We start from the raw sequence: 25,607 nt of genomic DNA, 5'->3' as shown, positions 1-25,607 counted from the left end.
CGCTGCTGCTGCATGCTGCAATTTTACTTTTTGTTTGCCGTGAATTTTTTTTTTTCTGTTTGTTTGTTGGTTCTTACTTTCATTTTGGAACCGGTTCCCAGCTGCTTGGCTGAACTTCTGGAGACCAGTGGACCTTTTATAATGCCTTCTTCTGTTTTAAACAAACTGTGGGCTCTTAAACTTTTCTCTTTCCCCCTCCCCCTCGCTCCTTAACCCCCATCCTTCAGCTCATGGGGCTAACACTGCAAAGCAGCGGTAGCAGAGGGGGAAATATGCAGATACCGATTTATTTTCCTGTCTCCTAAATTGTAGTTAATTCTTCTCATCGTCCTCCTCATCACCCATTTTCTCGCGCTTTTTTGGCTGGCGGGTGTCGGTCTGTGCATTGTTTTATCTGATCTCGATCCTTTTGTTGTTGTTGTTTAAATGCCATGCACTGCTTATCTAGAGAGAAAGCTATATGGAGATAGAGGCGTATAGTGAATGCGCGCGTTTCCATAAGACACACTATCAAGGGAGCAGATCAGAAGCAGCCCGGATCCTGACCCTGACTGTATGAATAAGTAAGCAGGATGCTGACGACTGTGTGTTAGTTGCCTGTAAGGTTTTCGTAAGTTAAAGGGGGACGGAGGAGGGGGGACAGGCCAGAGACAGAGCTTAGAGTAAGTGTTTGTGCAAAGGGGGGCGAAGCTCTGACACTGTGCTCCTTCCAGCTTAGCTGCTGCCTCCCATCAGTAGAGCTCCGCGGTTTGCTGTAGTGCACCCCACCTCCCCCTCCCTTCTCTCCGCTCCCTTCTCTCCGCTCCTGTTTTTTTTTTTTTTTTTTATTTTTTTTCCCCCCTCTCTCTCCCTATTTTCCCCTCTCCCCGAGATAGTTTGCTGATGTGCAGTTTGCTGATCCATCTTCTGGCAGCATCAGCGGGACCCCGGTCGGAGGCGCGGCGGTCGGCGGGCGCGCAGCGGGGCGCGGGCTGGGCGCGGAGCGGGACGCGGGCAGCAGCAGCAGCCGCCGCCTCCTCCTCCGCGGGAAGTTTGGCTGGGGTTTGACAGAGGCGAGGGGAAGCCTTGACAGACAGGATCTCCCGGCCTGAGTCCACCCCCTGCGCCCACCCAGACACCCAGCGACTTTTCCCCGGTGAGGGGGCAGGGGGGCAGCGACGCTCATGCTCCTCACTCTGTGTCGCACCCGTTTGACTGGGGCTACCTAGGGAGCACCGTCTCCTGCAAGAGCCTCCAGGTGTAGAAGGAAAAAAATACCAACCTGCCCCAAAACCTATGGTTTCTCCATCCCTTACCCTCCTTTCCCAAGCCGGCGAGGACAGCAGAGCCGGCCGCCTAGTTCACCCTCGCCCTGCTCGCCACCTCTCCGCCCGAGGGAGGATGAAGATGCTTTGCTGGAGGATGGCACTGTGGCTGGCCGGGTGGACTGTCTGCGGGAAGCCTTCGTCCTGCTCTGGCCTTGATTATGACTACACTTACGATTTCACTGAAGAGGATAAAGCCGAGGCGATAGATTATAAGGATCCTTGCAAAGCCGGTAAGTGACTTCCACGTCTAATGCAGCTCCCCGCCCCCTCCCCAGATGGTGACTTTGTCTCGGCTTTATTTACGCGGGGTGCGCGAGGGGGGGGAGTCCCGGGCTCACCTGCTCCCTGCCGGGGCAGCGGCAGCGAGGGCAGCCGGAGCTCTACGTCCAGCCCCCTTAGCTGGGGAAGGTACCCGGGACCTGCTTTTCTGGGACTTGCCGCTTACTTCCCTACGGTCTCCGGCAGGGCTGGGAGAGGGGCGCGGCGGCGGGCAGGCCGGCCGAGAGCTCTGGGGTCACGGCGCCGCCGGAGCCGCGGAAGCTGCGGAGAACATTTCGGCGGGGCTCGAAGGTGTCGGCCCGCAGCGCCAGGCGGGAACACGGAGCGGCCGGGCCGGGCTCCGCCGGACGGCGGCGGCTTCTCCCGGGGCCCTGCCCGCCCCCGCCGCGGGTACGGGCGCGGCCCCCGCCTCCCTCTCGCCTTCTTCCATCCCAACCTGTCGCTCCCCGGCCGGGCACCCCTTCCCGTGGGCGGACCCTCGGCGCCGGCCGCCCCGTGGATGTGGACGCGATGAGCGCGGCTCCCGAGCGGGAGGGATGCGCGGGGGTGGTGACTGTCTGCCGGGGCTTCGGCCGGGAGAGCCCACGCGTCCCGCTCCCAGAGCCCGACCGGGGCTTGCTGCGGGCTGGTGGTCGGTGCCTGACAGATCTCTATCTACACTGGGCGGGAAGAGTTGCCTTACAGCCTCTTCTCACGTTGTACAGTGGTTTTCTAGAACGTTTATCCTACTGATTTAGGGCTGCAGCCTCTTTAATGCTAGATACAATTCTTCACCCGTTAAAGTTATCAGTAACAGGAACTGACCTCAGAAATCGGGTTCTCTGGTATTTCAGTAGACAAGTGTATCTCGGTGATGCTTTTTTCCATCCTCCTCAAGGTATTATCAACAACAGTGGTTTGTCCATTCCCAACATCTCTATTGTTAAACAAGTGCTCAAGTTTTCTAGCAGTCTCCTTTGCATTAATTAGTTATTTTATATTCTGAAAACTAGTTCAGCCAATGGTTGTGTTCGTTGTATCTGTGTGGTTTTCCTTAATTTATTCACGAGAATGTGGTGTACATATATGCCACATATGCAGACACTTTGTTTTTCTAGTCACAAAAATATTTTGTTACTAAGTGTGAATTGGTAGGTCTGACTTGCTTACCACTGAAGAATGTTCGAGTTCAAAAAGAGCAGAAGCAACTGCAAACAAAACATTATTTTTTCCTCAATTAGCACTCACAAATAAGTAACTGGTCATTGTTAAACTAAACTCTTCTGGTCTGCAATTCTTTAAGAATGCATCATTTTATGTAATGAGAAATGCGTATTTGCTCTCAGTTTGCTGTGGGATTCTTGTTTCATAGTGGGAATAATTAGCAATTATAATTCATGATACTTACTGTTTTGAGGTTATGCATGAGAGAAAGACAACAGTAGAAGACTGCAATTTGATCTGCATTGCCAATTCTCTGCCATCACTTCATTTTGCCTGGAGAAAGAAGCATTTGTTTGGAAAATTTGGCCCATGGAAACATTTTATTGAAGTTCTTACTTGTGCTGCTTCACAAGAATAGGGAGCTTAGGTAGTACAGGGATGAGAGACGGGTAGGTATATGAAGAGTTACCTGTGTGTCGTTCCTCTTAGTCTTAAAAGCTGTCACTTTGAGGTTCTCTAACCAGTAAAAAAATCAAATTTATTTTGTTTGCTTCTTAGTGTGTGACAGTACTTCAGAAATGAAAACTTGCCTCACTGCTGCACACTGGGTGTGTGCCATCATCTTTAATAAAAACTTGAAAACTCTATATCAATGAAACTGATCCTCCAAGAGTATTTCACAATTTACTTTTCCTGCTAGACCTTCCTTAAATGCTCCATTAATCTCAGCCTTTAAAGTACTGGTGCCTGATCAAAGATGCTGTGATGCGGGTACTCAGCCTCTTTTAGCAGCATAGCCTAAGTGTGTGTTATCCCTAGGTCAGTTCTTATCATCCTGGATGGGTTTTGCACTCCCAGGAGTAAATTTACTGATCCTCTGCCATTAGGATGGGTGCCGCAATGAGGCCCTATAGAAGGACAAAGCCAGGCTTCACACTCAGGAGTGTGAGACATTCACACTCAAATTTATGTGTCACTATGCGAAAGGTAACAGGATAAAATAAGAGAATTCTTACTGAGATAATGCTCAAGGTATCCAAGCTTTGTAGATATAGTTAACACTTGCTTTTAATGAATCTTGAGGGTCTGCAGCTGAGGTTGTAAAAGTGCTTTTTAATGTTTTTAGTCTGTTCAGGCTGGTCAGTGTTCTGTTAGGAACCAAATATAAGTGAATTTCTGCAACTTAGCAAACACCTGAAGTCATTTATGGTTTTACCTAGTGACACGCTTCAAAAACTCCAGTGATACCTGTGCAAATTTTAGACATGCTAAAATAATTTGACCTACCCCCAAATATGCTGATGCAAGATTGTTTCACCTGTATTTTAGAAGTTATTTGCGTTCAAATTTTCCCCAGTGAGTAGTGTTCGCTGCTTAATTTTTTACTGCATAGATTACATTTGTAATCTTGACAGAAAGCACTGTACATGAGGCATCTGATCCATAGTTAGATGAAGTTGTAATTCTGTATCTCTTCATAGATATCTACCCCTGTTGAATGAATGTTCTTTTGTAGGTCCCTTTCTCCTTGTTTTATTGTGAAAAAACTGAAGAAATTTACCAGAAACACAGTCTGCCTCTGAGGGGTTATTTATGGGTATCCTGTGGGATCTTTTTATGGTTACTATATGTGTGTTTTAACATTTTCATGAGGAAGGGATCATTTTAGTGAATGTGCCTAGAATCACACGGGTGCTTTGACTTAAAATTCTCAGCAGGAGCAGCACAGTGCGGGATGCCATAGAGGCTGAAAAGTACATTTTCTTACAGTATTTCCAGCTTTGTGAAAAATCTACAGGTAACAGCAGTCTGTCAGATGCCCTGTAGAGCTAGGAGGTGTTTCTGGAACTGATGTTGCCATTTGCATCTAAAACAGCAGCTATTTTATGCAACAACCGGTCTCAGTAGTGAAGCCATCACACTGGGAGACCTGGAGCTTCAGAGAAGAGAAGGGCCTGGATAAATGTTGTGATGCTGCTTGGGAGACGATCATTGGAAGGAAGCTGTTGACATTGTGCAGAAGAACTTGATGAGCAGTGTGGTTTCCCATGGGTTTGTCTGCAGACCTTTAACCTGTGTGTGAATTTTTGGGTCATGCTACTCCTCCTTATGACAAGAATCCTGGCACACTGTTAACAGCGGGATGTGATCTAACAGCTTCTGATGTCTCGGATATTTCCTTGTGTCTCTCTGCAGGATATTGCCCTCAGTGTTTACCTTTGTGAGTTCAAGTGTAAGGCATTCTTAGTTCATCTTCAAGGTCTAATTTGCCAGAAGATGTGAGAGACTGGGAATGCCATACTCAAATTCTTAGGACATAGATCAGCATTTGTATGATCAGATATCACTCCAAAGAAGAAAATGCTGGGTTAGATTTCTAGGGGCATCATCAGACTTTTCAGATTGCAATTGCATTTATCTGTGGATTCCTGAAGTTTTTCCCTTTTTTCCATTCTTACCACAGTTTATGACTTATTTAGGATATCTGCTAAGAAACATATAGTGAGATGGCTTGAAAAATCATCTTCCATCCTGTAATACTTGTTCATAGTGTGGACTGAGTTGATATTCAAGGTTTTTTGAAGGCTTTTGATTTGTTTTCTCAACAGCTTTCTTTTCCTAAAACAAAACAAAGCAAATAAAAAAAGAGGGCGTGCTCTGGTGTGGTCTTCCAATTAAAATACCATGAACAGTGGGATATTAGGCAAGAAGTCTTAGTTTTGTTGTATAGCCACAGTGCTGTTTCAGCCTCTGGACAGCTGTCTGTCCTCAGATAAGTATCTTTTAGCATTTCTTCTGTGAGGTATTTCACTTCCTAAAACAAAAAGGTTTGGGGAATAAGCTTGAAGCTGAGCTCCTTGGGCCATTATTTTTCCCTTTTGTGGACCTGTTTTTGTTTGTTTGTTTGTTTACAAGAAATTTTGCCTTGCACTAGGGGAAATTCTCCCAAGAAGAATATCACTGAAACTTTTACAGTTTTCACTGCAGTTAGTTTGGATTACTCCCCCTGCCAAAACCCAGTTAATTTGGATTGTTTTCCTTTCAAATGATACATGAATTGCTTTTATTTTTTTCCTCAGTGATGCCAGATAAAAATATTTAAAAAAATAAAGTTGAAGACTATCAATTAAATTTGCAGCTTTATACCTTGAAAGTTTGTTAGCCTGCAGTTATTTGACTAAGAACAAATTCTGTATGTATGTATGCTTGCCTGCTCGAGAATTAGAGAAAATTAAGACAGACTGTCCTCACCTGTCCATTTCCCCCTCCTGTGAGAATCCAAGGAGCTAGTTTGTTTACTTTGCACCTTTATAAATAATAGTAAAGAAAGTTTGGATTGTCTGTAGCAGGGAAATTAGCATTTCCCACATCACTGAAGCGTCAAACCTAGTAATATATTTTGTTTGTAAAATAGTTGAAAAGGAAAGATTGATGGTAAGTGTTGACTACAATTATTATGCAGTGTTATCTGTAACTGCAGTCTAACTATCGTTTCCTGATGTTGTAGCAGCAGCTTTCTATACTGCTACATTTTTATTTTGGTTTCCTTCTTGTGCTCTGGGACATGTGCTCAGTTGTAAGCATTCTAATTTTACATTCTGGTAATAAGAAAATTCTTAAAACCTCTGATTATATATTTTGAATTTGTTGCATGATTTAGGTAATCAAGATCTTTCATATTTATAGCTGAGTTATGTAGTAGACTTTTAAAGCTATATTGTGCAGTTTGTACTAATATAGAGGTTGTGCTGCTAATATCACTTGCCAGATTGACAGAACTGTGACTGTTCATGTAGTAAGTGCATAGTGTAGGCAGCTAAAACAGAAACAAGCTTTTCTGAATATTCTTCCCAACTGGTTTCTATCCTGCTGCGGGTAAACTTACAGGGTAAATAAGATCACTGACAAATTTAGCTTTTAAATATTTCCCCCCCTCCCCGAATTCTCCAGTATTGCTTTATCTTTTATGCCCTTAAATGTGGTATCTCAACACCTTTGAAAGAGATTTGTGAGAACATAAAGTTGTTTTTCTCCTCAGCTTCATTGAAAAGATTAATTCAATATGAAACCCTGGGAAAACTACATTAAAAGCGTTTTATGTTCCAACTTTGTGAATATCCTTCCACACCAAAGGTTCAGTTTCATGTCCAGACCATTTTCCATAGGCGCCTGTTTCTGAATATATGTCCAGCATGTCAAACTGCAAGGAGCATTATTACATCACTGAAAAATGAGTCTAATAGACAAATCTAATTGAGCTTGGAATCAAGTCCCCAAGGCAAACTCCGAAACGTTCACCACACCTGGATGTCTGCCTTATGTCATTGTGATTGCCCCTCTGGACAGTGGGCTTATGACATAATTTCATTAACTTCTTTTTGGAGAAAAAGTCATGTGTGTGGTGCATGGTAGTGACAGAAGGTCTGTAAAATGGAAGTGCTGTAAGACTGGAGAGTCACCTTCTGGTTTTCTCAAGCACAATGGACATTGTGGAGAAGGAAGACTTCTTTTTTTTTGCCTTCTTGGATGCAGAACAGCAGTCTAAATTTTATAGCAGTGAATGAACAATGGAAGAAATCTTTAGTCTTTGTTTTGACAAGATATATTATCCTCAAACTGAAATAGCTTTTTATAGTCTGGCTTTCAACTTAAGAAAAATACTATGGTATATATTTTTTGTTTTTAATATGTATCTGTAGAAAAGATATATTGGAAGAGCACTATTACAGAACAAAACTAAGTTTTGGCCTTTCAAAGCTTTCAGTTGGATGAGCAGCACTTCATAAGGTTTTTCAGACTTTTCTCAGCCTCTTCAGGATCTTTCTAATCTACTTGTTTCAGTCATTATTGAATACAGTCCATACCCTCCATTCTTAACCAGAAGCTACCTCTCTTCTTTTCCCTACGTCTCTTCAGAGTAACAGAACTGGAAGTGTGACTAGAGAAATCTTTGTGGTATTTTTAGTTCTGTCTTGTCAGGATATTTTTCTTGGCTGAGAGCTAATGGCCAATCTGTTAATGTGTTTTAATGCATATTCATTCTTTGCGTCTGCTGTGTATCTTCTACTTCTTTTCCTGTAATTTCTTTCATTGTGTTATGGCAAGTTCCCATGCTTCTGGATTCCCTCTCCACTGAATGCACTTTTTACTTGCTTTTCAGCTTTTCCCTTTGCTGCCTGACCAGTATTTTACTCCTCCCTGTTTTCCTCCCTCGATGTGTTATTCTCTTGCTGACAATTATCAGTTCTTCCCTCCAAATATAACTTCTAGCTCATCATCAGGCTTTCTGTAAGATTGTCTTCTAGTGCTTTGATAGCTCTGTAGCAAAGAAACTGGGCGCCCGTGCACACAGCTGGAAATGGGGAGGAGGAGGAAGATGAGTGGGCTGTGTGTGACCAGCATGTTCTCAGAGGCCTCGTGCTGGATGCTCAGTGGGCTGCAATGATCTGTTAAGCACTGCACAGCCAGTCCTGAAATATCCAGCTACAAATGTTTATACAGAACACATACATGAATCTTCTTTCTCTGCTGAACTCACGTACCTAAATACCAAGATTTGATGTGAAGACAGTCCCTTGCTGATCAACAGGAATAGGAGTACTCGAAGCATTTGAAGTGCAAAGGTTGTATAAAGAGTAGTGCAGCAGAACAGGTTGAGCTGGGAAGTGTGAAGGTGGAGGCTGTGCTCTGGACGTATGTGGAGCGTCGGTGTGCGACCCATGTGAGTGACTGCTCCTGCAGACTGTTACAGAGGCAGCTCCCACTCAGACAGATACTCTCAGATGGCTTTTTGGGGGAAGTTTTGCCTGAGCAATGGTCTGCAAGTGCAAATGTTGAGTGACTATAAGTGAGAATCAGATGTTTGAAAATATTTGAGCACAATCAGATAGCTCATAGAGAACATTAATGCTCCAAAATGTAGCTTTGTGGGTTTTCTCTTCAATATTACAAAACAGAGATTGTCAGGACCAAAATGCCAAAAAATCAATATTATTCCAAAATAACTCCTATATTTTTCCTGAGGTGTGTGAAATACAATGCTTAATAGGATATGCAGTGTTTTTTAAACCAGTTTCTTTCCTATATATACTTTAATGATAAAAAGGTCCATCAATAATTGACTAGAATTGATTTTGAATTTTTTTCCTTCATTTTGATGGTTATAAGTGATGCCTGATCAGGAAGTAATCAGCAAAATCAGGACACAAAATTGAAAAGGAAGGATGTTTATTTTAAAATTCATTTTCAGTGCATTTAAATTGACTTTGGAAAAAATTCTCTTGCTCTCCTCATGAATTTAATGTCTTTTCCTACTAAATTGAATGACAGAGACACATTGCTGCATTTGAAAAGTGCCAGTACCTCTCCAGCCACATTGTGATTCTTGGATATCGTAAATTGTATGGTGGAACTTAAGTATCAACTCTTATAAGAAGTGAGGGGACAAGGACATCAGCTGGGGAGGTTGTATCAAAACAGCTGCACAGATGAGTTACATTCTTCTCATACTGGTAGCAGCAGTTAAATATATTCCTAATAACAAGTTTAACTGTTATTAGACAAAAACAAATCCATTTTATTGGTGTCTGATGTTTTAATAGGTGCTAGTTAGGTATGTTCTTTCTTTCATGGGCATTATAGCACTAAAGACCTTCAATGCTTTTCCACTTACCCAAAAGTGCATAAAGAATTTTGCTTTGGGCACAGTGGTTTTCCAAAGATTGGCCAAAAGGCAGAGCTTCTGATGTTTCTGGATAATTTATTCAGATAAGCAAAGAAAATAATTTCACATGGTTCTTATATAATATCAAGATTTATTTAAACAGTTTACTTGCAGAGCAAATTATATTTGCTTTCATGAGGAGTAGTTTTAGAACAACTCTGAGGGTGTGAGAACATGACGATGAACTGCCCAATTTCTCCATCTGGTAAAATGTCCTTATATTTATAACAAATTTGCATACATCTTTTTCACTTCTACTTGCTTTTTTCCCTTACTCAACATTACTCTTACAATCATGCTCTTGCTACAGCTTTATTTGTAGGTGGTTTATGCCACACTACTTTACAACTGTTCCCATACTTATAATTCTGTACTTGATCCCTTGTATAAGTGTACAGGGAAATGGGTAAATTAGGTGTTTTATGTTTGGGCAGTCTGCTCAGCCCTTTTCAGATGAAGAGCATAGTGTGTTTCCATGAAAAATTGCCAGCACCATGTTGAAGGAAGGCATGTTACCCACTTTTTATGACCTTCATTTAAGTACCAGGATCTTTGATACGTCCATCAGCCCATCCTTTTGTCATAATATGAACTATTCAGTCTTTACCTATGGAACTCTTCAAGACTATTGATTCAGGACTGAATTGTGGAATCTTTTTTTCAGTTGCTACTGATATGCCATGATTGCATTATGTTCTAATAACTTACAGAGATTAATCTTTTATGCTTGAAAAATAAATTGCTAAAGAAAAACCCACAATAAACCCTTAGACAAAAAATATTAATTCAGCCTGTAAATCACTAAGGAACCAGGCTTACATGGGTAGCTAATTCCCCCAAGGTTATATTGTTGGAAAAAACTGTTTGATGAAAACAGGGTAAAATGATGTTCAAGTTATCAAAGAGAAAATGAAAAAGAAGAAACATTATAAACATGAACAATTTCAGAAATCATACAAGAAGATAAAATATAAGATACTTGTTTCTACTTCTACTAGTCTGTTAAATTCTGAAGTGGAAAATTCAGAACAGAGACTAGGAGATGTGGGGATTTTATGCAACTTTTTTTTACATTGAAATCTCCTAAAGGATTCCACAAAGTCAGTATTTGGATATATGATATGACATTTACAGAGGTAGCAGAGGTATCTGGAGGGCTGATATTTAATAATGGTAACAATAATGATTTTCAAGTGGATATATACCTCAGGCTTCAGAGTTCAAGCCAGTATTTAGTATCCTGAAACAAGGGTGAACCCCAATATATGGCAAGATTCTGCCTGTCTATCTACTGCAAATTCTTGTTTCATTCTGTGAAGCAGCTGGTGGTGACTGCTGTCAAAGACAGGACCTTGGATATGATCCAGTGTTGCAGTTCCTTTGTTCCTCAGCCCTCCCTAAGTGCTATTTCAAAAACTCATGACTTGTAGCATGCCTAAAAGATAAATGCAATATAGCTATTTTGGGATGTGAATGAATTTCAAAGCTCAATATCACTGAAAACACATTGACCAACTATAGTTGATGAAAATGACTGTATGCAAGCATAAAAGAAGAAAACTGCATTTACCCACGTTTATAGATTGTCAGTATGTGTCCAGTGGAGCACTTATATACATTTATCTATAAATCACATGTATGCACACGCTTACCTGACTACCTAAGGAGCTACCATTGAAGCAAAAATGCCTATAGAAGTATTTATAGAGGCTCTTTAAAGTCATGTATACAGATTGGGTGGGTGCTTTTATTCTTTTTGCTTTTCCCCCACTTATAAATGCCAAGGTGTGTAAATCTGACCTAGAGGCCATTGGACTCAGTGGGAGTGTTTCCAGTTACTTTAGAGATAATGTTTATAGGTGAATAAGTAATAAGCAGGGCTATTAATTTACTTCTGTATACTTGGGCTATGGCTTACTTGTGTGCATGTGCTCAAATGCTTTGCAGGCGCATCAATGAAGGCAGTTGGATTTTTGCCCCAGCTTCTGTAGTTGTCATCACTAACACAAGAGTATAATGAAATCTTGCATTCAGTGACCTTGTGATTACAGGTTCTTTCTTGCTGGACTGGGGTGCGAAAAAAATCCAGCAGCTTGAAGAGCATCTGATTTTCTCTTTTTTTCCCCTTATGAGAAGCCTCAGGATAAGACTGGATTTTGATTACTGCAACAATTTATCAACCTTTGGAGATAGGTTTCTTCTTGTCAAAACTGAATAATCTATTTATTGGGCAATCTGATAAATGGCTAAATATGCTGATAGACATGATGGTTGCAGTTGCATATACAGTTCTTTATCTGTATAATTTCAAGAAATGTAAAGTCAAAGATAATATACCATTTGTTACAAAATACAACAAGCATGTGAAACTGGTGCCAGTCATGTACCATTAGGTAAAGCTTGACAAGCCCATGTCCCCAAATTAACATATTTTCTAATGCAGAGACTGCTAGTAGCTAAAGAGATCTTGGGAAACTAGGAGGAACAGGTGTACTAATATCCTTATTTATTTAGTAAATTGAAGATTTAGTTAATGGCAAAATAAAAAGGGAGCAGAAAGTATTTTTTCACCCAGAGCTATATGTAGTTTGGATGGATTGGAAAAGCTCTAGATTGCTGTATAGGACTAAGTAACCTTATAACATAGCCTAACTGTGCAAGCCTTGCATTTAATCACATGGTTTGTTACTTTTGTGTTTTGAAAACTTCTGTTGTCTTTCTGATGTTGTTTCTTCAGTGCATTGAACTTAAATCATGGCCAGAGTGAGAACTGCAGGTTGATAAACAAGTTGATTTGACTGAGGATTCTTATTGAAGAAAGTTATTGGCTCTAGTTACGGAGTTTTCTGGAGTTATTTGATAAGTAAGGAGAAAAATCTTTCCTCTTCAAAAGAAGATTCACCTTCTACAGTTTTTTGATTCATTGATCACTAAATTGCAGGAGCAGTAAGAGCAGAGAGGGTAGGAGAGGGGTTTCCTTTTTTTTTTTTTTTTTTTCCAGATTTTTATCTGCATTCACGAAGAAGAAATCCTTTCACACATGAAATGCAGGTGAAAATACAGAAACCTAATCCAAGCTTTTTGGATGTTTTCATTCATAATACCTTTAATTTGGAAGAAGCTGAATTAAATATGAATTGTAGTGCTGATGGATCACAGTCAGTGTGTCTACAGAAGTGAAGCATGAGTAGAGAGAATTTATAACATACGCTTCCTTTTGCGTTATGGAAGAGAGCCAAACACAAAGCTGCCTCCTAGATCAGTAACGTGGTTACAGAGATATGCAGATCTTTTAGCTAAAGCTGAAATTCTGTGGTGCTTTAAATAAAAAATGTGGAGAGTCAGCTAAAGTCATGACAATCTTTATCAACTTGGACAATATTAATTTTTCTTGGCTATTTTTTGAGATTTTTAATAACGTGTCTTAGATTTATTTGGTGTATGGTATAACATTCCATCACATATTATGTATTTTTACTGATTCATTGATCTAGACATTCTAGGTTCAAGTTTGTATAAGAAATAAAATAATTTCCAGAATTGCTTACACTTATAATCAAGTCTTTCCAATTATTTTGTTTGTCTTTCCTAATTATGAACAAGGTAAGACTACATAAGAGCCATAAGGAAAAAAAATCAACAAAAATGAATATAAATAGTAACACTTAATTCTAACTACATAATCTTACAGAAGAAGAAAAACTATTTGACCCTTGGTTTCTGCTCACATAATCTGGGTTGCCTTCATTGACCTAAAATATCCTAGGCTTTATCAGTGGAAAAATGTTTTTTTCCATCCAACAAGCAGGTGATAAATCATCAAAATCAGTGAAGACCTAGATAAGATTTTGGATCCACTAGCAAGTGCTAACGAAAAAAGTTAACATTCCCATTCTTTGTGTGATTCCTCAGTTGTGATTCCTTTTATGCTGTACTGATATGGAAATAAACCCTTTGTACAGCTGTCCAGTGGAAAGGAGCATGTGCAAGATTTGCTCCTGCACTAATGGAGCTGCAGGGATTCCTTGCCCCCCCAGGGCACAACCAAACACACACTGCATCTTTCCATCTTCCTGCCCTCTTCAGAATCACTTCTGGATTTAGTTTCCCTTCCTGTTTGTTGCCTGAGGAGTCCCAGGTATCAGTGTTTAAAGCTGGATAGAAATTGTAGAGAAATCATAGAGAATGGGTTATTTGCCTGGTAAAGCCAGGTAATTAGGTAGACCTGAGATGCAAAACATAGATGAATTATCCTGTACTGAGCCCTCTGCAGTCACAGATAATTCCCAGCAGAAATTTCTGTCAATGTTTTTTTTTCTGCAGAACAAACTGCTCTCTGAAGTTTATCTGCTGCTGAAGTAGTGACTTTTAACTAATGATACACATCTCAAAATTCCTTCTGGCATTTTGTTCCAACCTGTCATTCTGTTAAAAACAGATGAATTGTTCTTGCACAGATCTTTTGGTTTTGCTTTTGGACACTGCTGTGGATTGTTCAGTAGCTCTTACACCTGGTAAAATGCCTTGGCTTATTAAGATTTTGTGTCCGGAAGTTTGTTACGCTTTTTCTTTCTGTGAGATTGGTCTAATAAAAGGTAGCTACCTTCCTTGCAGACTTTGAATTTCATCTCTTTGGGCTATCATAGCTAAAATAGCACTGCCTTGTATCCTGCTGTGGGATAGGGCAGATCCGACAGGTGGGATGCAGAAGAACAGACCCTGGGTTGTGTTAGATGGGCCATGATATGGAGTGTACAGCAGGGAGCTGTGCTCTGGGCAGGGACACACAGCAGCCAATGAAGGTGTTTTGTCTGGGGGTTTCTTTCCCTTTATGATAAAGTAGTGTTTTTATTTTTTTTATCTGACTTTTGTGTTCTGGCACCTTTATGTATGAATATTAAATGCTTTATGTTTTTGTGCTGCAACACATAAGGATGAGTAAGTCTGTGTATAAGGCTGAATTCTTCACTCAGGCTGTACTTTCTCTCAGGATCTCCTGTTACTTCTAATGAGATGAATGGCATGGTGGTATTCACTTTAACCAAGTCAGAATTTAAGGTTGAAGAAAAATTGTATTTAGGGTCACTTTACTGAAACTTATTTGGAGTGCATTTTTTTCAACAATCCATTACAGTGGAGTCAAGAGGTAACTGGGTAATTATTGAACTGGGTGCAAAGAAAAGCTAATTTTAAAAGCTTTTTCTGTTCTCCCTTCACAGTAGGAAATTATATGGACAGAAGATGTTGTAGCAAGGGGGAGCACAGAGGAACTGTTCTGTGCTGTGAGCCAAAGGACATCATTAGGAACACTCCTATTATCTGGAAGCCTGACTTCCTGTCTCAGTTTCCTCGTGGGTCTCAGTGAATGGCAGAAGAAATGGAACACTTTCCTGCTTGGCCAAAAACTCTGCTAAATGACTCCTTTGGCTGCACGCCACACCATGCTCCGGAACAAATCCTGCAGCTCCCCCCTGAGTCTGGAGGGTACTTGCTGTAGTTCCTTGGAGCTGGGGAGTGAATTTTAGAAAGCTGAGGAATACTGTAATGCTTCAGTACATCTGAAAGCAAAATGCTTTTGTACATCTTGAAAAATTCTTTTTGTGTTGGAGACCAAGAGATGCATTGACATTTTATTAATGTAAGCTTCCATGGGATGTTGAAGAACTGCAAGAATGTTAGGATTTTCATATTTAGTAAATGATTTTACTACAATGAAAATAGTGTAGCATGCCTTGTGAAATGTACCAGAAATGTGTGTAAAATAAGATGCTTTTAGATATGCATTCAACTAAATAACTAATTTTCTGGTTTGTTCCACATAGCTTTAATACATCAACTAGTGTTTATGTGTTAAAGTTATAAATGTACTTTTATTGTAAAGTATAAAAATAAGGTAGTAAAGATTTTTCTGTATAGAATAAAAAAAAATTCAGACGTTATTAAGTGCTGTTGATGATGCATCTTCTAGGCATAGAGAGGAGTTTAAATAACAGTTTTTGATTGTTGTTGTTTTTGGTCTTTGGTACATTTCTTTAACATACATATTAGCCCACAAAACTTTCAGTATTTTTTCTTAGCTCTGATTTTAATTAAAACTGTAGCACCAAACTTTTGATTCAGTTGTTGCTGTCAGTTTCTTTACTTTCTATTTTAACTACATTTGGCAAGCAAAAACCTTGCAGCTGACTCAAAGGAAACTTGGCGAAATATACACCATTTCCCAATAGCCTTGCTCTATAATAGAAGATATATGGGACAGTGTTTAATAACTTTTGTCTTGTTTTTCATCCAAGAAGAAAAATGTGTTTAATTCTCTGGAGCAGGGAAATGCTTACCATAGTTAGTGTACTGTATGTGTCATCTTTCAAGGGTGACAAGCAGCTGTCCAGCTGGAAATGTTTGGCATACTTGGAAAAAAGTACAGAAAATGCATAATGCCACAGGTATATTTCAACAAGAAAGTAATGACCAGGTACTGGCTCATTCTGTTTGCTTTGTTTTGTTTTATTTTGTTTTGTCTCATTTTTTTCCCCCTGCTAGTTTGTCTCATAGTTTTCACTGTGTGTTTCTTGTTCAGGCTTTCCTGAATTTCAATGCAAACTTATTCTGCATGACCTCCATGGTGTACCAGCACAGAAGGTGATGTGAAACAATGCTTCTGACACCGAAATAGCTGTCAGCTTCATGTGGGGATGCAATTGTGCCATACAGGCTTGGTGCTGAGTTCGCTGGTTTTTTTCCAAGGAAGCTGAACTGCTGGATTATGCTCATCACGCCAACCCATGCTGTACTCTGTCTTCAGACTCCTTTTTATAGGTGGCTAAATGCTTTCTAACAAATCTTTGTAATGCCCTTGACTGACAATCAGTGCTCCCAACCTAGACACCTGTGCATTCTGAGACTTGGCACTAGTGGAAACATAGCGGATGGACTTTTCTATCCGTTGGCTATGGGAGGAAAGCAGAGACTTCCTTTTTTATGGCAGTTTATTGATATTAAGGTCATGATTTTGAAAGCTCAAAGTTGGGAGATCTCATTTGTTCCCATTGCTTCCCCTACTTGAGTAGCAATACAACCTTGTCCTTTCTGTTGCACCTAAGAGTTCTCTCCTGGATGGCCTTTTCCTATCTCCTCCTGATTCAGAGAAAGAAGGAGAGACTTCTGTGCCTATCAACACTTTTCAGAGAGTCACTGGTAAGATGCCACAAAAAGTTCCTCGTCCTTTGCACTCATGGAACAAAATGTAAGATTTCAACTAACATAGTGGAGAAATTTTGATTTTTACTGTTAACATGGGTGTATTTCAATGTCTGTAGTTAAGAATTTCTGTAGTTAAGAATTTATTTTAAAAAGGTGTCATATAGTCACACATAAAACACGAAAAAAACCAAAAACCCACCCTCCTTAATAATTGGATTTTTTTTGAGCTCCAAGGAGAGAGAACATTAAAGGACCAGAAGTCAATGTAAATATATATTTACAAGATCTTTATATTCCGTATTTATTTAATTCACTGTATTTTTATTTTTGTGCAAGAGTAATTCTTCTCATCTTCTGTGGCCTAAATGAATTCCTATAGTTAAATGTACATGTTCTTTCTGGAAAAAAATACAAGCTAAAAAATTCAGCTATTGTCCTTTTAACAGGACAGGACAGAATTTGGCTCAACTATCTGTATTATTTTCATCCTTACTTTTGAAGTAAGGATTTGGGTCCAGTATTAAAGGTGTACCTTTTAAGGACTCAGGTGTATTTATACTTTGCCACTATTGCATATCATAATATTATTTAGCTATTTTAATATCTGTATTCACTATGTAATATTTGTCTAAGGATTTCATATCACATTTATAATTTACCCCAGAGAGTTTTGCTTTCCTGAGTTTGCTGTGTTTTACTTATTTTTGTTTGCTCAAATAATTCTCCAAAATAAAGTTTGCACAGAGTTTCTTCCTGATGTTTTTCTGACACTAATGTGGGAGGAAGTAGGTCTTTAGAAGACAAATGATACAGCAAGATTGTGAGAGTAGTGTTTCTTTATGTAGACTGGCTATAGATTGATTTGAGGTGAATATAGCTAGTAGTAAAATGCAATATTGGTTCACCCAGTGATGTGACTGTGAGGAAGACTTTCCAGTGCTTCGCAGGCTTGTAGGTATGAACTGAGTTTAAAATATTCCCAAAGAGGAGTGCTTGAGGGAGATTGTTGGAGTTTGCCTTGACTAGGTCTGTCAAATTTCTGTTCAACAGCAAAGCTAGAAGAGAAGTAAGAAATTGGGTAATTCTAGAATTCTTATTCCAGTTCCTGGTTATATAAATGACATTGTGTTTTAGTTCCTACATGTTTGGGTAGCTGTGGCAGTTTGAATTTTTTTAGATCACCAACTTAGACTTGAGATAATTATTATACTAAAACATTAACAAGTCTTGGTTATAAAATGTCTGCTTCATTTGTGCTGTCAAAATGAACATAATGTGGTGACAAAGTAAGACTTCACTCTCAGCTCTGTAAGGTCAATTAAACTGAGGGTGCTGGAACATCTAGCTGTAGTATATGTTGACACAGAAACAGTTTGATAAATCAACTGTAACTTGAAGAAGTGCATGAACTTGGATTTTGATTGTGAAGGTTAAATGTAGTTTGGTAATGTGAATGAAAAATGGGAACTTGCTGTCATTGTGTGTTCTAGGTAAAAACTTATGGAAGTGTTTGTCAGCCTTTTCACTGGTTTACAGAACAGAGTAATATTAAATTTAGAGGAGTAATATCTAAATTTATGGGGGTGACATAAAAGTATGGGGCACACTTTGCATTTGAAGATGATTTGCTTTAAAAATTTACTGATCTATGCAGTATGCAGATTTTTTTCCTGGAAACAATGTATGTCTTTGTTTCAAACCATTTACTGTACTTGCAGAAATGTTTGTGGTATAGGAGCTCATGTGAACTGCAAGTACTAATAAAACTGTTGATAAAGGTAGCAAGGACATAACTTACTTGATCGCCTGAATTCATTGTTTCAATATTCCAAGCAGGTGAGGTCACTTGGTCTGTTCAACCTGGAAAAGAGGAGGCTGAGGGGAGACCTCACTGCAGTTACAACTTCCTTGTGAGGGGAAGGCCAGGCATTGATCTCTTCTCTTGGTGACCAGTGATAGCACCTGAGGGAATGGTCTGGAGTTGTGTCAGGGCAGGTTTAGGTTGGTTTAGGAAAATGTTTCTCACCTAGAGGGTTGTTGGGTACAGGAACAGGCTCCCTAGGGAAGTGGTCTCAGACACTTGGTGTGGTTCTTAGGATGTTCCTGTGCAGCACCAAGGGCTGGACTCAGTCTTTGTGGATCCCTTCCAACTCTGATTGTGCAAAAAGTACTTCCAGTTGCATTATGTCAAGCAAGGTAACCAGTGAAAGAGCAGGCTGTTTCTGTGTCATATCTATAATTTAGGGTCTTAGTCTCAGATCTAGCTGCATAGTTCTTGGTTTTCGGCAGCAGCAAGCAACATGCCCGTGCTGCCTGCTGCCAATGCCCAATGTCTCTGGGGACTCTGATTCCCTCATATACAGAGGTTAGGAGTAAGAAGAAATCACCATAAATCTGAGGCTTCTTGGGGACTCTGAAAGTCTGGCACTGTGGGAAGCAGTTCCTGTTGCTCAACCTCTTAAAACTTGAGCACGGAAAAAGCAGTGTGGACTGAGTAACAGGCTGGGATGAGTGGTAGGAGGGTGAGAAGCTGCATGGAAGAGGGAAAATGAAACTATGCCTTTGCTGCGCAGTTGTTGGGTAATTCCTAGAAAAGCTGGAAGTCATTATAGCCCAGTTAAGTGGTTCCACACAAAGCTGGTCATTCTTTTTGCATGTCAGGGACAGGTTTTGGTACAAATGGCATTTTCTAAAGCATAAGGGTCCCTCTATGGTTTAGTCGCTTTTCCAGAGTTTTATGTTCGAACTTGAGTGTTACAGCTCCTCACTTTCAAAGACATTTTGTCTTCCACACTGGTCCTCCTCCTTTTCCACTCAGGACAATATGTAGTTTTGTTGTTGACAAACAATTTTTTTTTTTTAATTAATAAAAGGCTGTGTGCAGAGCCTTTTTAGGTTTGTCTGTGAAAATACTTAACAGAGGTCTTTAATGAATTCCAGGATTTCTGTCTCCTCATCTTTTAGGGGGATATTTCTGGAACACAGCTTTTTAAATTTGTTTTTGGTGAATGAAAATTTGGACAGATCAGTTTTTTTTTTTTTTGTTTCTTTTTTAGTTAGACACGTTAATTCCTGAGCAGTCTCTGAAAGCTTTTATTGCCCTCTCAGCCCATCATGGACATCCTTCCCAGGAGCGCACCTGAGGGAGTCAGGCTGTTGTGCACCAGTAGTCTGAAACCAGCATCACCTTTCTGTTTGCCCAAGATGCAGTTTTGTTAATGGAAACAGCAACAATAAAAGCTTGAACCCTGACTTCTGAATAATCAGGTGAAGTTTCTTTAGAGTAGGTCTGACCTTTGCCTTCCATCAGAACAAAAAACACCCTGATAAGCAATAACAGAAAAATAACTTTCATCTTACAAACCACATTCACATTTGTGAAACAGAATTGCTGTATAGCATCTCCCATCTTACCAGTATTATTTTGTTTTCCAGTGGAATTCCCTTTTAGAGCTTGCAAGTCATAAGATTGTCTCTAGTTTTGTTCAATATATTCAGAAAAGTTCCTATTATGTCTTTCTTTTCTTTTATTGTTTATACTGGCTGGAAGAACGAAATTAAAACTTTCATCTCAGGTTGGAGCATAATTTGGTGTGATTGCTCAGCTTCTGATCTCACTACCAAAATGTCTTCTTTTAGGAGCTGATAAAAATATTTGGCTCCGTTTCACCTCAGTCACTCTTGGCAGTTCTTCATCTGCTCTTCTGGGGTTTCCATCTGCTCTTTTATTCTGCAGTTTCTACTTCAGGCCCCAATTCAGCAGCAACAATTGCAAATAAGTGAAAACATCCCTGATTTTTCTGAGGTCATGGGGTTGGATGCAGGTGCTATTCTGCATCTCTGTCAGAATCTTCCAGGATTTTATCTCATTGCTAAAAGGGAGACTGGCAATTCCCTGAGGCTTTGAGTATTCCTTTGTTCTTTCTCCCTCACAGGCGCTGAAAGACTTAAACTAGAGCTGTATATGTTGCTTAAACCTGAAACCAACAAATCTGAAATTAAGTATGTTACAAGGGCTAAGGAAAATATTTTTTTTATCTAATGAACTTTTCAAATTAAAGTCCTCTTAGTTACAGAAAAAAGTGTACAAATGCATGTGAAATTAGATTTATTAAAAAGCATTTGTTTTTTCCCAGTAACTTATATCTGTTCTGTTATTTAAGCACTTTTAACTTAAAAAGAAATCACAACTCATAATAGCTTAATTGATGCTGAATAATCATTTGCTTTCAAGTGATTAAGCTGCTAACCAGCACTCTACATTATATTAAGAAACAAAACCCCAAAACCACATGTATACATGACTGTCTGCTTACTTACATATTTCACTTTCAAATATGTTTGCCATTTCACAGGGATTTTTACCTCTTATCCATGGATACTTTTTTTGTTTGTTTTGTTTTCTTTTTTTACAGAAAGTACAAATCAAAGTTTCCTTGATCATCTAGCTGGTGAAAATGTAGTTGTAGTTGTGTAGTGCTGGTGTACCAAAAGGCATATCATTATAGCAAAACTCCTATATTTATTACTCGTAGGAGACAGCTTGTCTGACTTAATGTAAAGCTTAATCAGGTTTAGAAGGGGAAGTAACAGAAGAAAAAATACCTTAGTTGTGAATACATGCATAATGAATTGATTCATTCAGTACTTTCCTTGTATTTTTTTTTCACGTGCTCTTGCAATGTACATTTTCTCATACTGAGAATTTAATTAATGGTAGGGTAAAAAAAGGTACTAGTCCTGTGTCAGCCTAGCGCTGACATTTATGACAGCCTCATATTGAGTTAGCAGGGGTTTTTTTCCTCTAGAATGCTGACAACTTATCACATAAAAGCTTTTTAATAACTTTAACAGTAAAAAAGAATATTGAGCAAAAAAGTGGTTTAATAAAAAGTTTTTACGTTATCCATTTATTGAAGCATGCTTTCTGCACAAGCTCTTGGTTTCCTTTCAAAAACTATTTTATATATTCCACTAGTACCTTTTGATGTCTCAGAATTATTGTGTAAACTAGAGATATTTAAAGCAGGTGACAGATATTTTGGTTTAAATTTTATTTTCCTTTCACTTTCAAAAATAACCATGGACAGAAGTATTTTTCTTTGACCACTAAAATAGTCATAATGTAATATTCAGCTGCTTGTATTGGAGAGAAAGTCTAGGAAGCCTAAGACATCTTCTAAACTTTAAAAAAATTGGATTTACTGATGTGTGCTGGCAAATCAACTATTCACACATAGTGCTTTCAGGCACAGTGACGAGACTGTGGTAGACAAAAGCTGGAGAAGAAATGCTGCACTGATTCATCTTTCATTCCTTACCCCCAGATCTTCCTAAGTCAGTTTTTAGTGTTTCCTACCAGCTTTGACAGTTGAAGGCAGGTGGTTCTTCATTTCCCTCTGTACCTGGGGCAGCTGCTGAAATAAACAGGAGGGCAACTGGGAACATTGCATCATCACTCAACAGAGTTTGCAGACCTGATGGCTACTGCTGTGAGCCTCTTAACCAGTGCAATCTTGTGTCTTTCTCTCTCCAGTGCACCTTGCACCTTGACTAAGTGTACTTTCTCTCTTGTATTCATTTTAGAATGTAAGAAGGCACTTAGTATATGGAGTCTGTCTGGGAAGCTGCCTCTGTTATTTTTTCTGAAACCAGAAGGGGAGAATTGATTCTTCCCTTATCACAGGGGAAACTTGTTCACTGTTTTAAATTAAACTTGGCAAGACTTGACGAGCCCTTAGTCTCATCATAAAGAATCTGTTATGTGCCCCTACTATATCATCTTCTGTATTCAGAAGTTACCTGGTTTTCACACAGTTGGTCCTGCAGTAAACAGATTAATGCAGGCAGGTGCTTACTATTACTGTCTGTTAAGTCCTGAAAAACTTCTTCCTGCTGTTGTCACCATCCCTAAGGGCTGGTGGATGATCTGTTGCTTGCATGGCTGCAGGGAGCTGCTAGCAGGTAGGGAAATCATCATGGGGTACCTTTCCCATGATGGTGGCAGGGAAGAAGGAGTGGAACAAAAAGGTTTGTTTTCCTTTCTTGTTTTTGGAGAATGTATGGAGGTGATAGGTTTTTGGTCTTCCTGAAGAGTCAGGATCCTGAAAAATTATTTGTGAGTCAGGAAGATGTTTTTATAGAAGGCACTTTTATAAAGGCTGACTGGCTTGTGTGGGGTGAAACAATACAAGTAGCGTGATGAGGCAGAAGCCCTGGTCAGATGTCCATTTACTACTTCACTTTTAGTCTTAGCTTAAAAGCTTGGGAGAAACTTACTACTGGCTTTTATACAGCCAATCCTTTTGTGTTACTTGTAACTAATGAATTGTTGTAAATACTTTTGTTCTGACACGATATAAAAATTTATGGTGGTCAGCATCACTGTTTGTTAACATACTGGTTATCACTGGATTGCAGTGTAAATCGTTCTAGGCATACATAAAGCTACATGCCTAAACTACATTGTGAGGCAGGTGGCAACGTGCGTCAGTGGAGTTATTTGGGATTTCTTTTGGTCATGTTAACTAACTTTGTGGTCAGACAGCTGCTACTTATAACTTCACAGTTAGGTCTGATTTGAGTCCAAGAAATTTGATGTAGTGGATGAAAGAAGAATTTTGAGAAGGTGATTGCTGAGATGACATTTGAAAGCTCAAAGGGAAAGGTAACAGATTCCCTGTGGCTGTTTTTTTGCAGTGAAGTACATTGTCTACAATCTTATCCTAGTTATTTATTCTACCTTATTCATGCCATTACATGGATAAAAATAGGACCTTTTAAAAATGGCTTTGTTTCTATAGCACCTGAGGGCCTCACATGAAGTGAATCTTGCACTCCATCTGGATGAATGATCTCTTGCAAAGTCTGCCCAGGCAAAATCTATATTTGTATAGATGGATGTTTGGCCTGGAAGATCATCTTTGGTGACTCAGTGCACGCGCCAATATGTCGCTATTGACAAAAATGGAAATTATGGCTAGAATATTCCTTCCAGGGACTCTGTCAGGAGCTGCTTTGGGAGATTTGGTCTCTTAAGCTCAAATTACATCTACCATTCTTGTGGCGATATGCCAACACTGATTCTAGGTGGGAAACAAGACTTGTGTGAAATAGATCAGTTACTGTACCCTTTATTCCAGAAACTGGCAGTTCCACTGCTGTCTAAGATGCTCAGGTCTATGAAATAGAGCAGAACTATTTTACAAATCTTGTTGGTTTGTGGGCAGGTGTATTGGCTGAAAAACAAAAAGGAAAAGACAGAGAAGCTTCTCAGCAATAGTAAATTTCCATGAAACTGATGTTAATAATTTTTTTCCATTGGTTTAATGAAGTAAATGGAGCTCACAAATGCTATGGTTTTCTGCTTTTGTATGTTTGTCTCTTTAGAAAGATGCGTTATGCAAATTACAGTGTAGGGTTTGGATACTTTATTTTCCATCCTTCTACAAGTGGGGTATTTATCCAATATTCTTGTAATCACCGGGAGTTGCTCAAAGCACTTGTTTTTCCCCCTAGTTTTGCAGAACCTCTTCCTCCCAGTCTTCCTTAGCTTGAGAACCAGCTTTCAACAATGAAGAAAAAACACCCTTTTAACTTACACAAGAGACACAAAATATTGTCACAAAAGAAAACAAAACACTGCATATATGAAATCAAATGTGAAAGCAAGAAAATGTTACTACTGATCCCTGTTTAAGCATGATGTGCTGTTTATCTGTAGAGCACCTTGCCCATCTGTGGGAAGTGATCGGGTCAAATAAATAGTAGTCCAGACACTTGAGGTTTTTAGTCTAGCAGTAAATTAAATGAGAATTTGCTCATGTAAAAAGCTAAATGAATATTTCAGAGCAATAATAAGGTGATGGAAAATACCCAAATATGCTCGTACTGAAGAGCTGTATAGAAGATCAGTGCCGAACCCGGGGTCAAACTGAACGCCCACAACCACAGCTGACACCAGAGGTGGGTGTGGAGTTCAGGGAAGAGCCAAAAATGAACTGGGATTTTTACCTCCATCAAAGAACTGTAGTTTGCCCATGTGCAAATCACACAGGAGGCAATGAAACCTCTATTAGATTTTTAAAAATATTTTTTCAGATGTTTGTTGATTGCCTCATCTGTAAGGAATAGTCTGCAGAAAGCAAGAAATTTTCCCAGTCACACCAGGAAGGTATCTCTGACCTCTCTCAGTTGATGTAGGGTATGTGGCAAAGTAGGAAAACCTTGAAAAAATTATGTCAAATCCTTTGTTAATGCTGTCCGTTTTCCCAGGTGGCTTTATTTTTGAGTTGGCTACATCTTCCCTTCTTCTAGTTCTAGAAATGAAGACAAACAAGGCAGCCATGACACACAGAAAACACTTGACATATTTCATTAATTAATACTTTAGGATAAAAAAGTGAGACTTTTGCCTAAGTTTTTTTAAATCTTCAGTTTTCATGTAGACCCAGGTAAAGCATGTGTCTGTACTAGAGGAAACTCTCTTGCCTCTCAAAATCTGCTGGAAAGTCAAAGACAAGAATGTACTCTGATAATAGTCATGGTTTTATATAGCAAGAAGAATTGAAATTTGTGCCCATTAACTTGTGCAGGTGCTAAACTGCATTTTATGTGTGTCCTTACACTTAAATCAGTGTTCTCTTTCCTGTATGAAGAAAGGAGGTTTTCCTCTACTGTTAGGCATTCTAGATGGCTTTTATTGATTACCAAGGAAGGTGAGGTGAAAGGGGGAAAAATTAAAAGCGTGAGAGAAAAATCTGTGAGTAAACAGGTACAGGGATGGAAGGTATAGGAAAAAAAGGAGAGAAAAGTCTTACCTTTATCTTTATTGATCTGGATATGAAAATTCAAGCAAGTGAATAGAACAGTAAGGGAGAAAACAATATATTAAAAAACCCATCTCTCATACTTTTACATGAATATAAAATCTGAAGAGGCTATTAAAAAAATTG

The 25,607-nt window shown here is 39.4% G+C and overlaps 1 protein-coding gene across 1 annotated transcript in view; it reads left to right on the top strand.

The window, feature by feature from the left end:
* Window positions 1-1,365: 1,365 nt before the first annotated feature.
* TLL1 (tolloid like 1) overlaps window positions 1,366-25,607 on the top strand; it is a 123,173-nt gene continuing 98,931 nt past the window's right edge. The window contains exon 1 of the mRNA XM_062493689.1: window positions 1,366-1,537. Coding sequence (XP_062349673.1) covers window positions 1,381-1,537 — 157 coding nt within the window. The 5' untranslated portion in view covers window positions 1,366-1,380. The remainder of the gene's footprint in view (window positions 1,538-25,607) is intronic.

Source organism: Cinclus cinclus, chromosome 5 (assembly GCF_963662255.1).
Source record: "Cinclus cinclus chromosome 5, bCinCin1.1, whole genome shotgun sequence".
Taxonomy (NCBI): Eukaryota; Metazoa; Chordata; class Aves; order Passeriformes; family Cinclidae; genus Cinclus; species Cinclus cinclus.
Note: the sequence above shows the minus strand (reverse complement) of the source record. Positions and strands in the feature narration are given on the sequence as shown.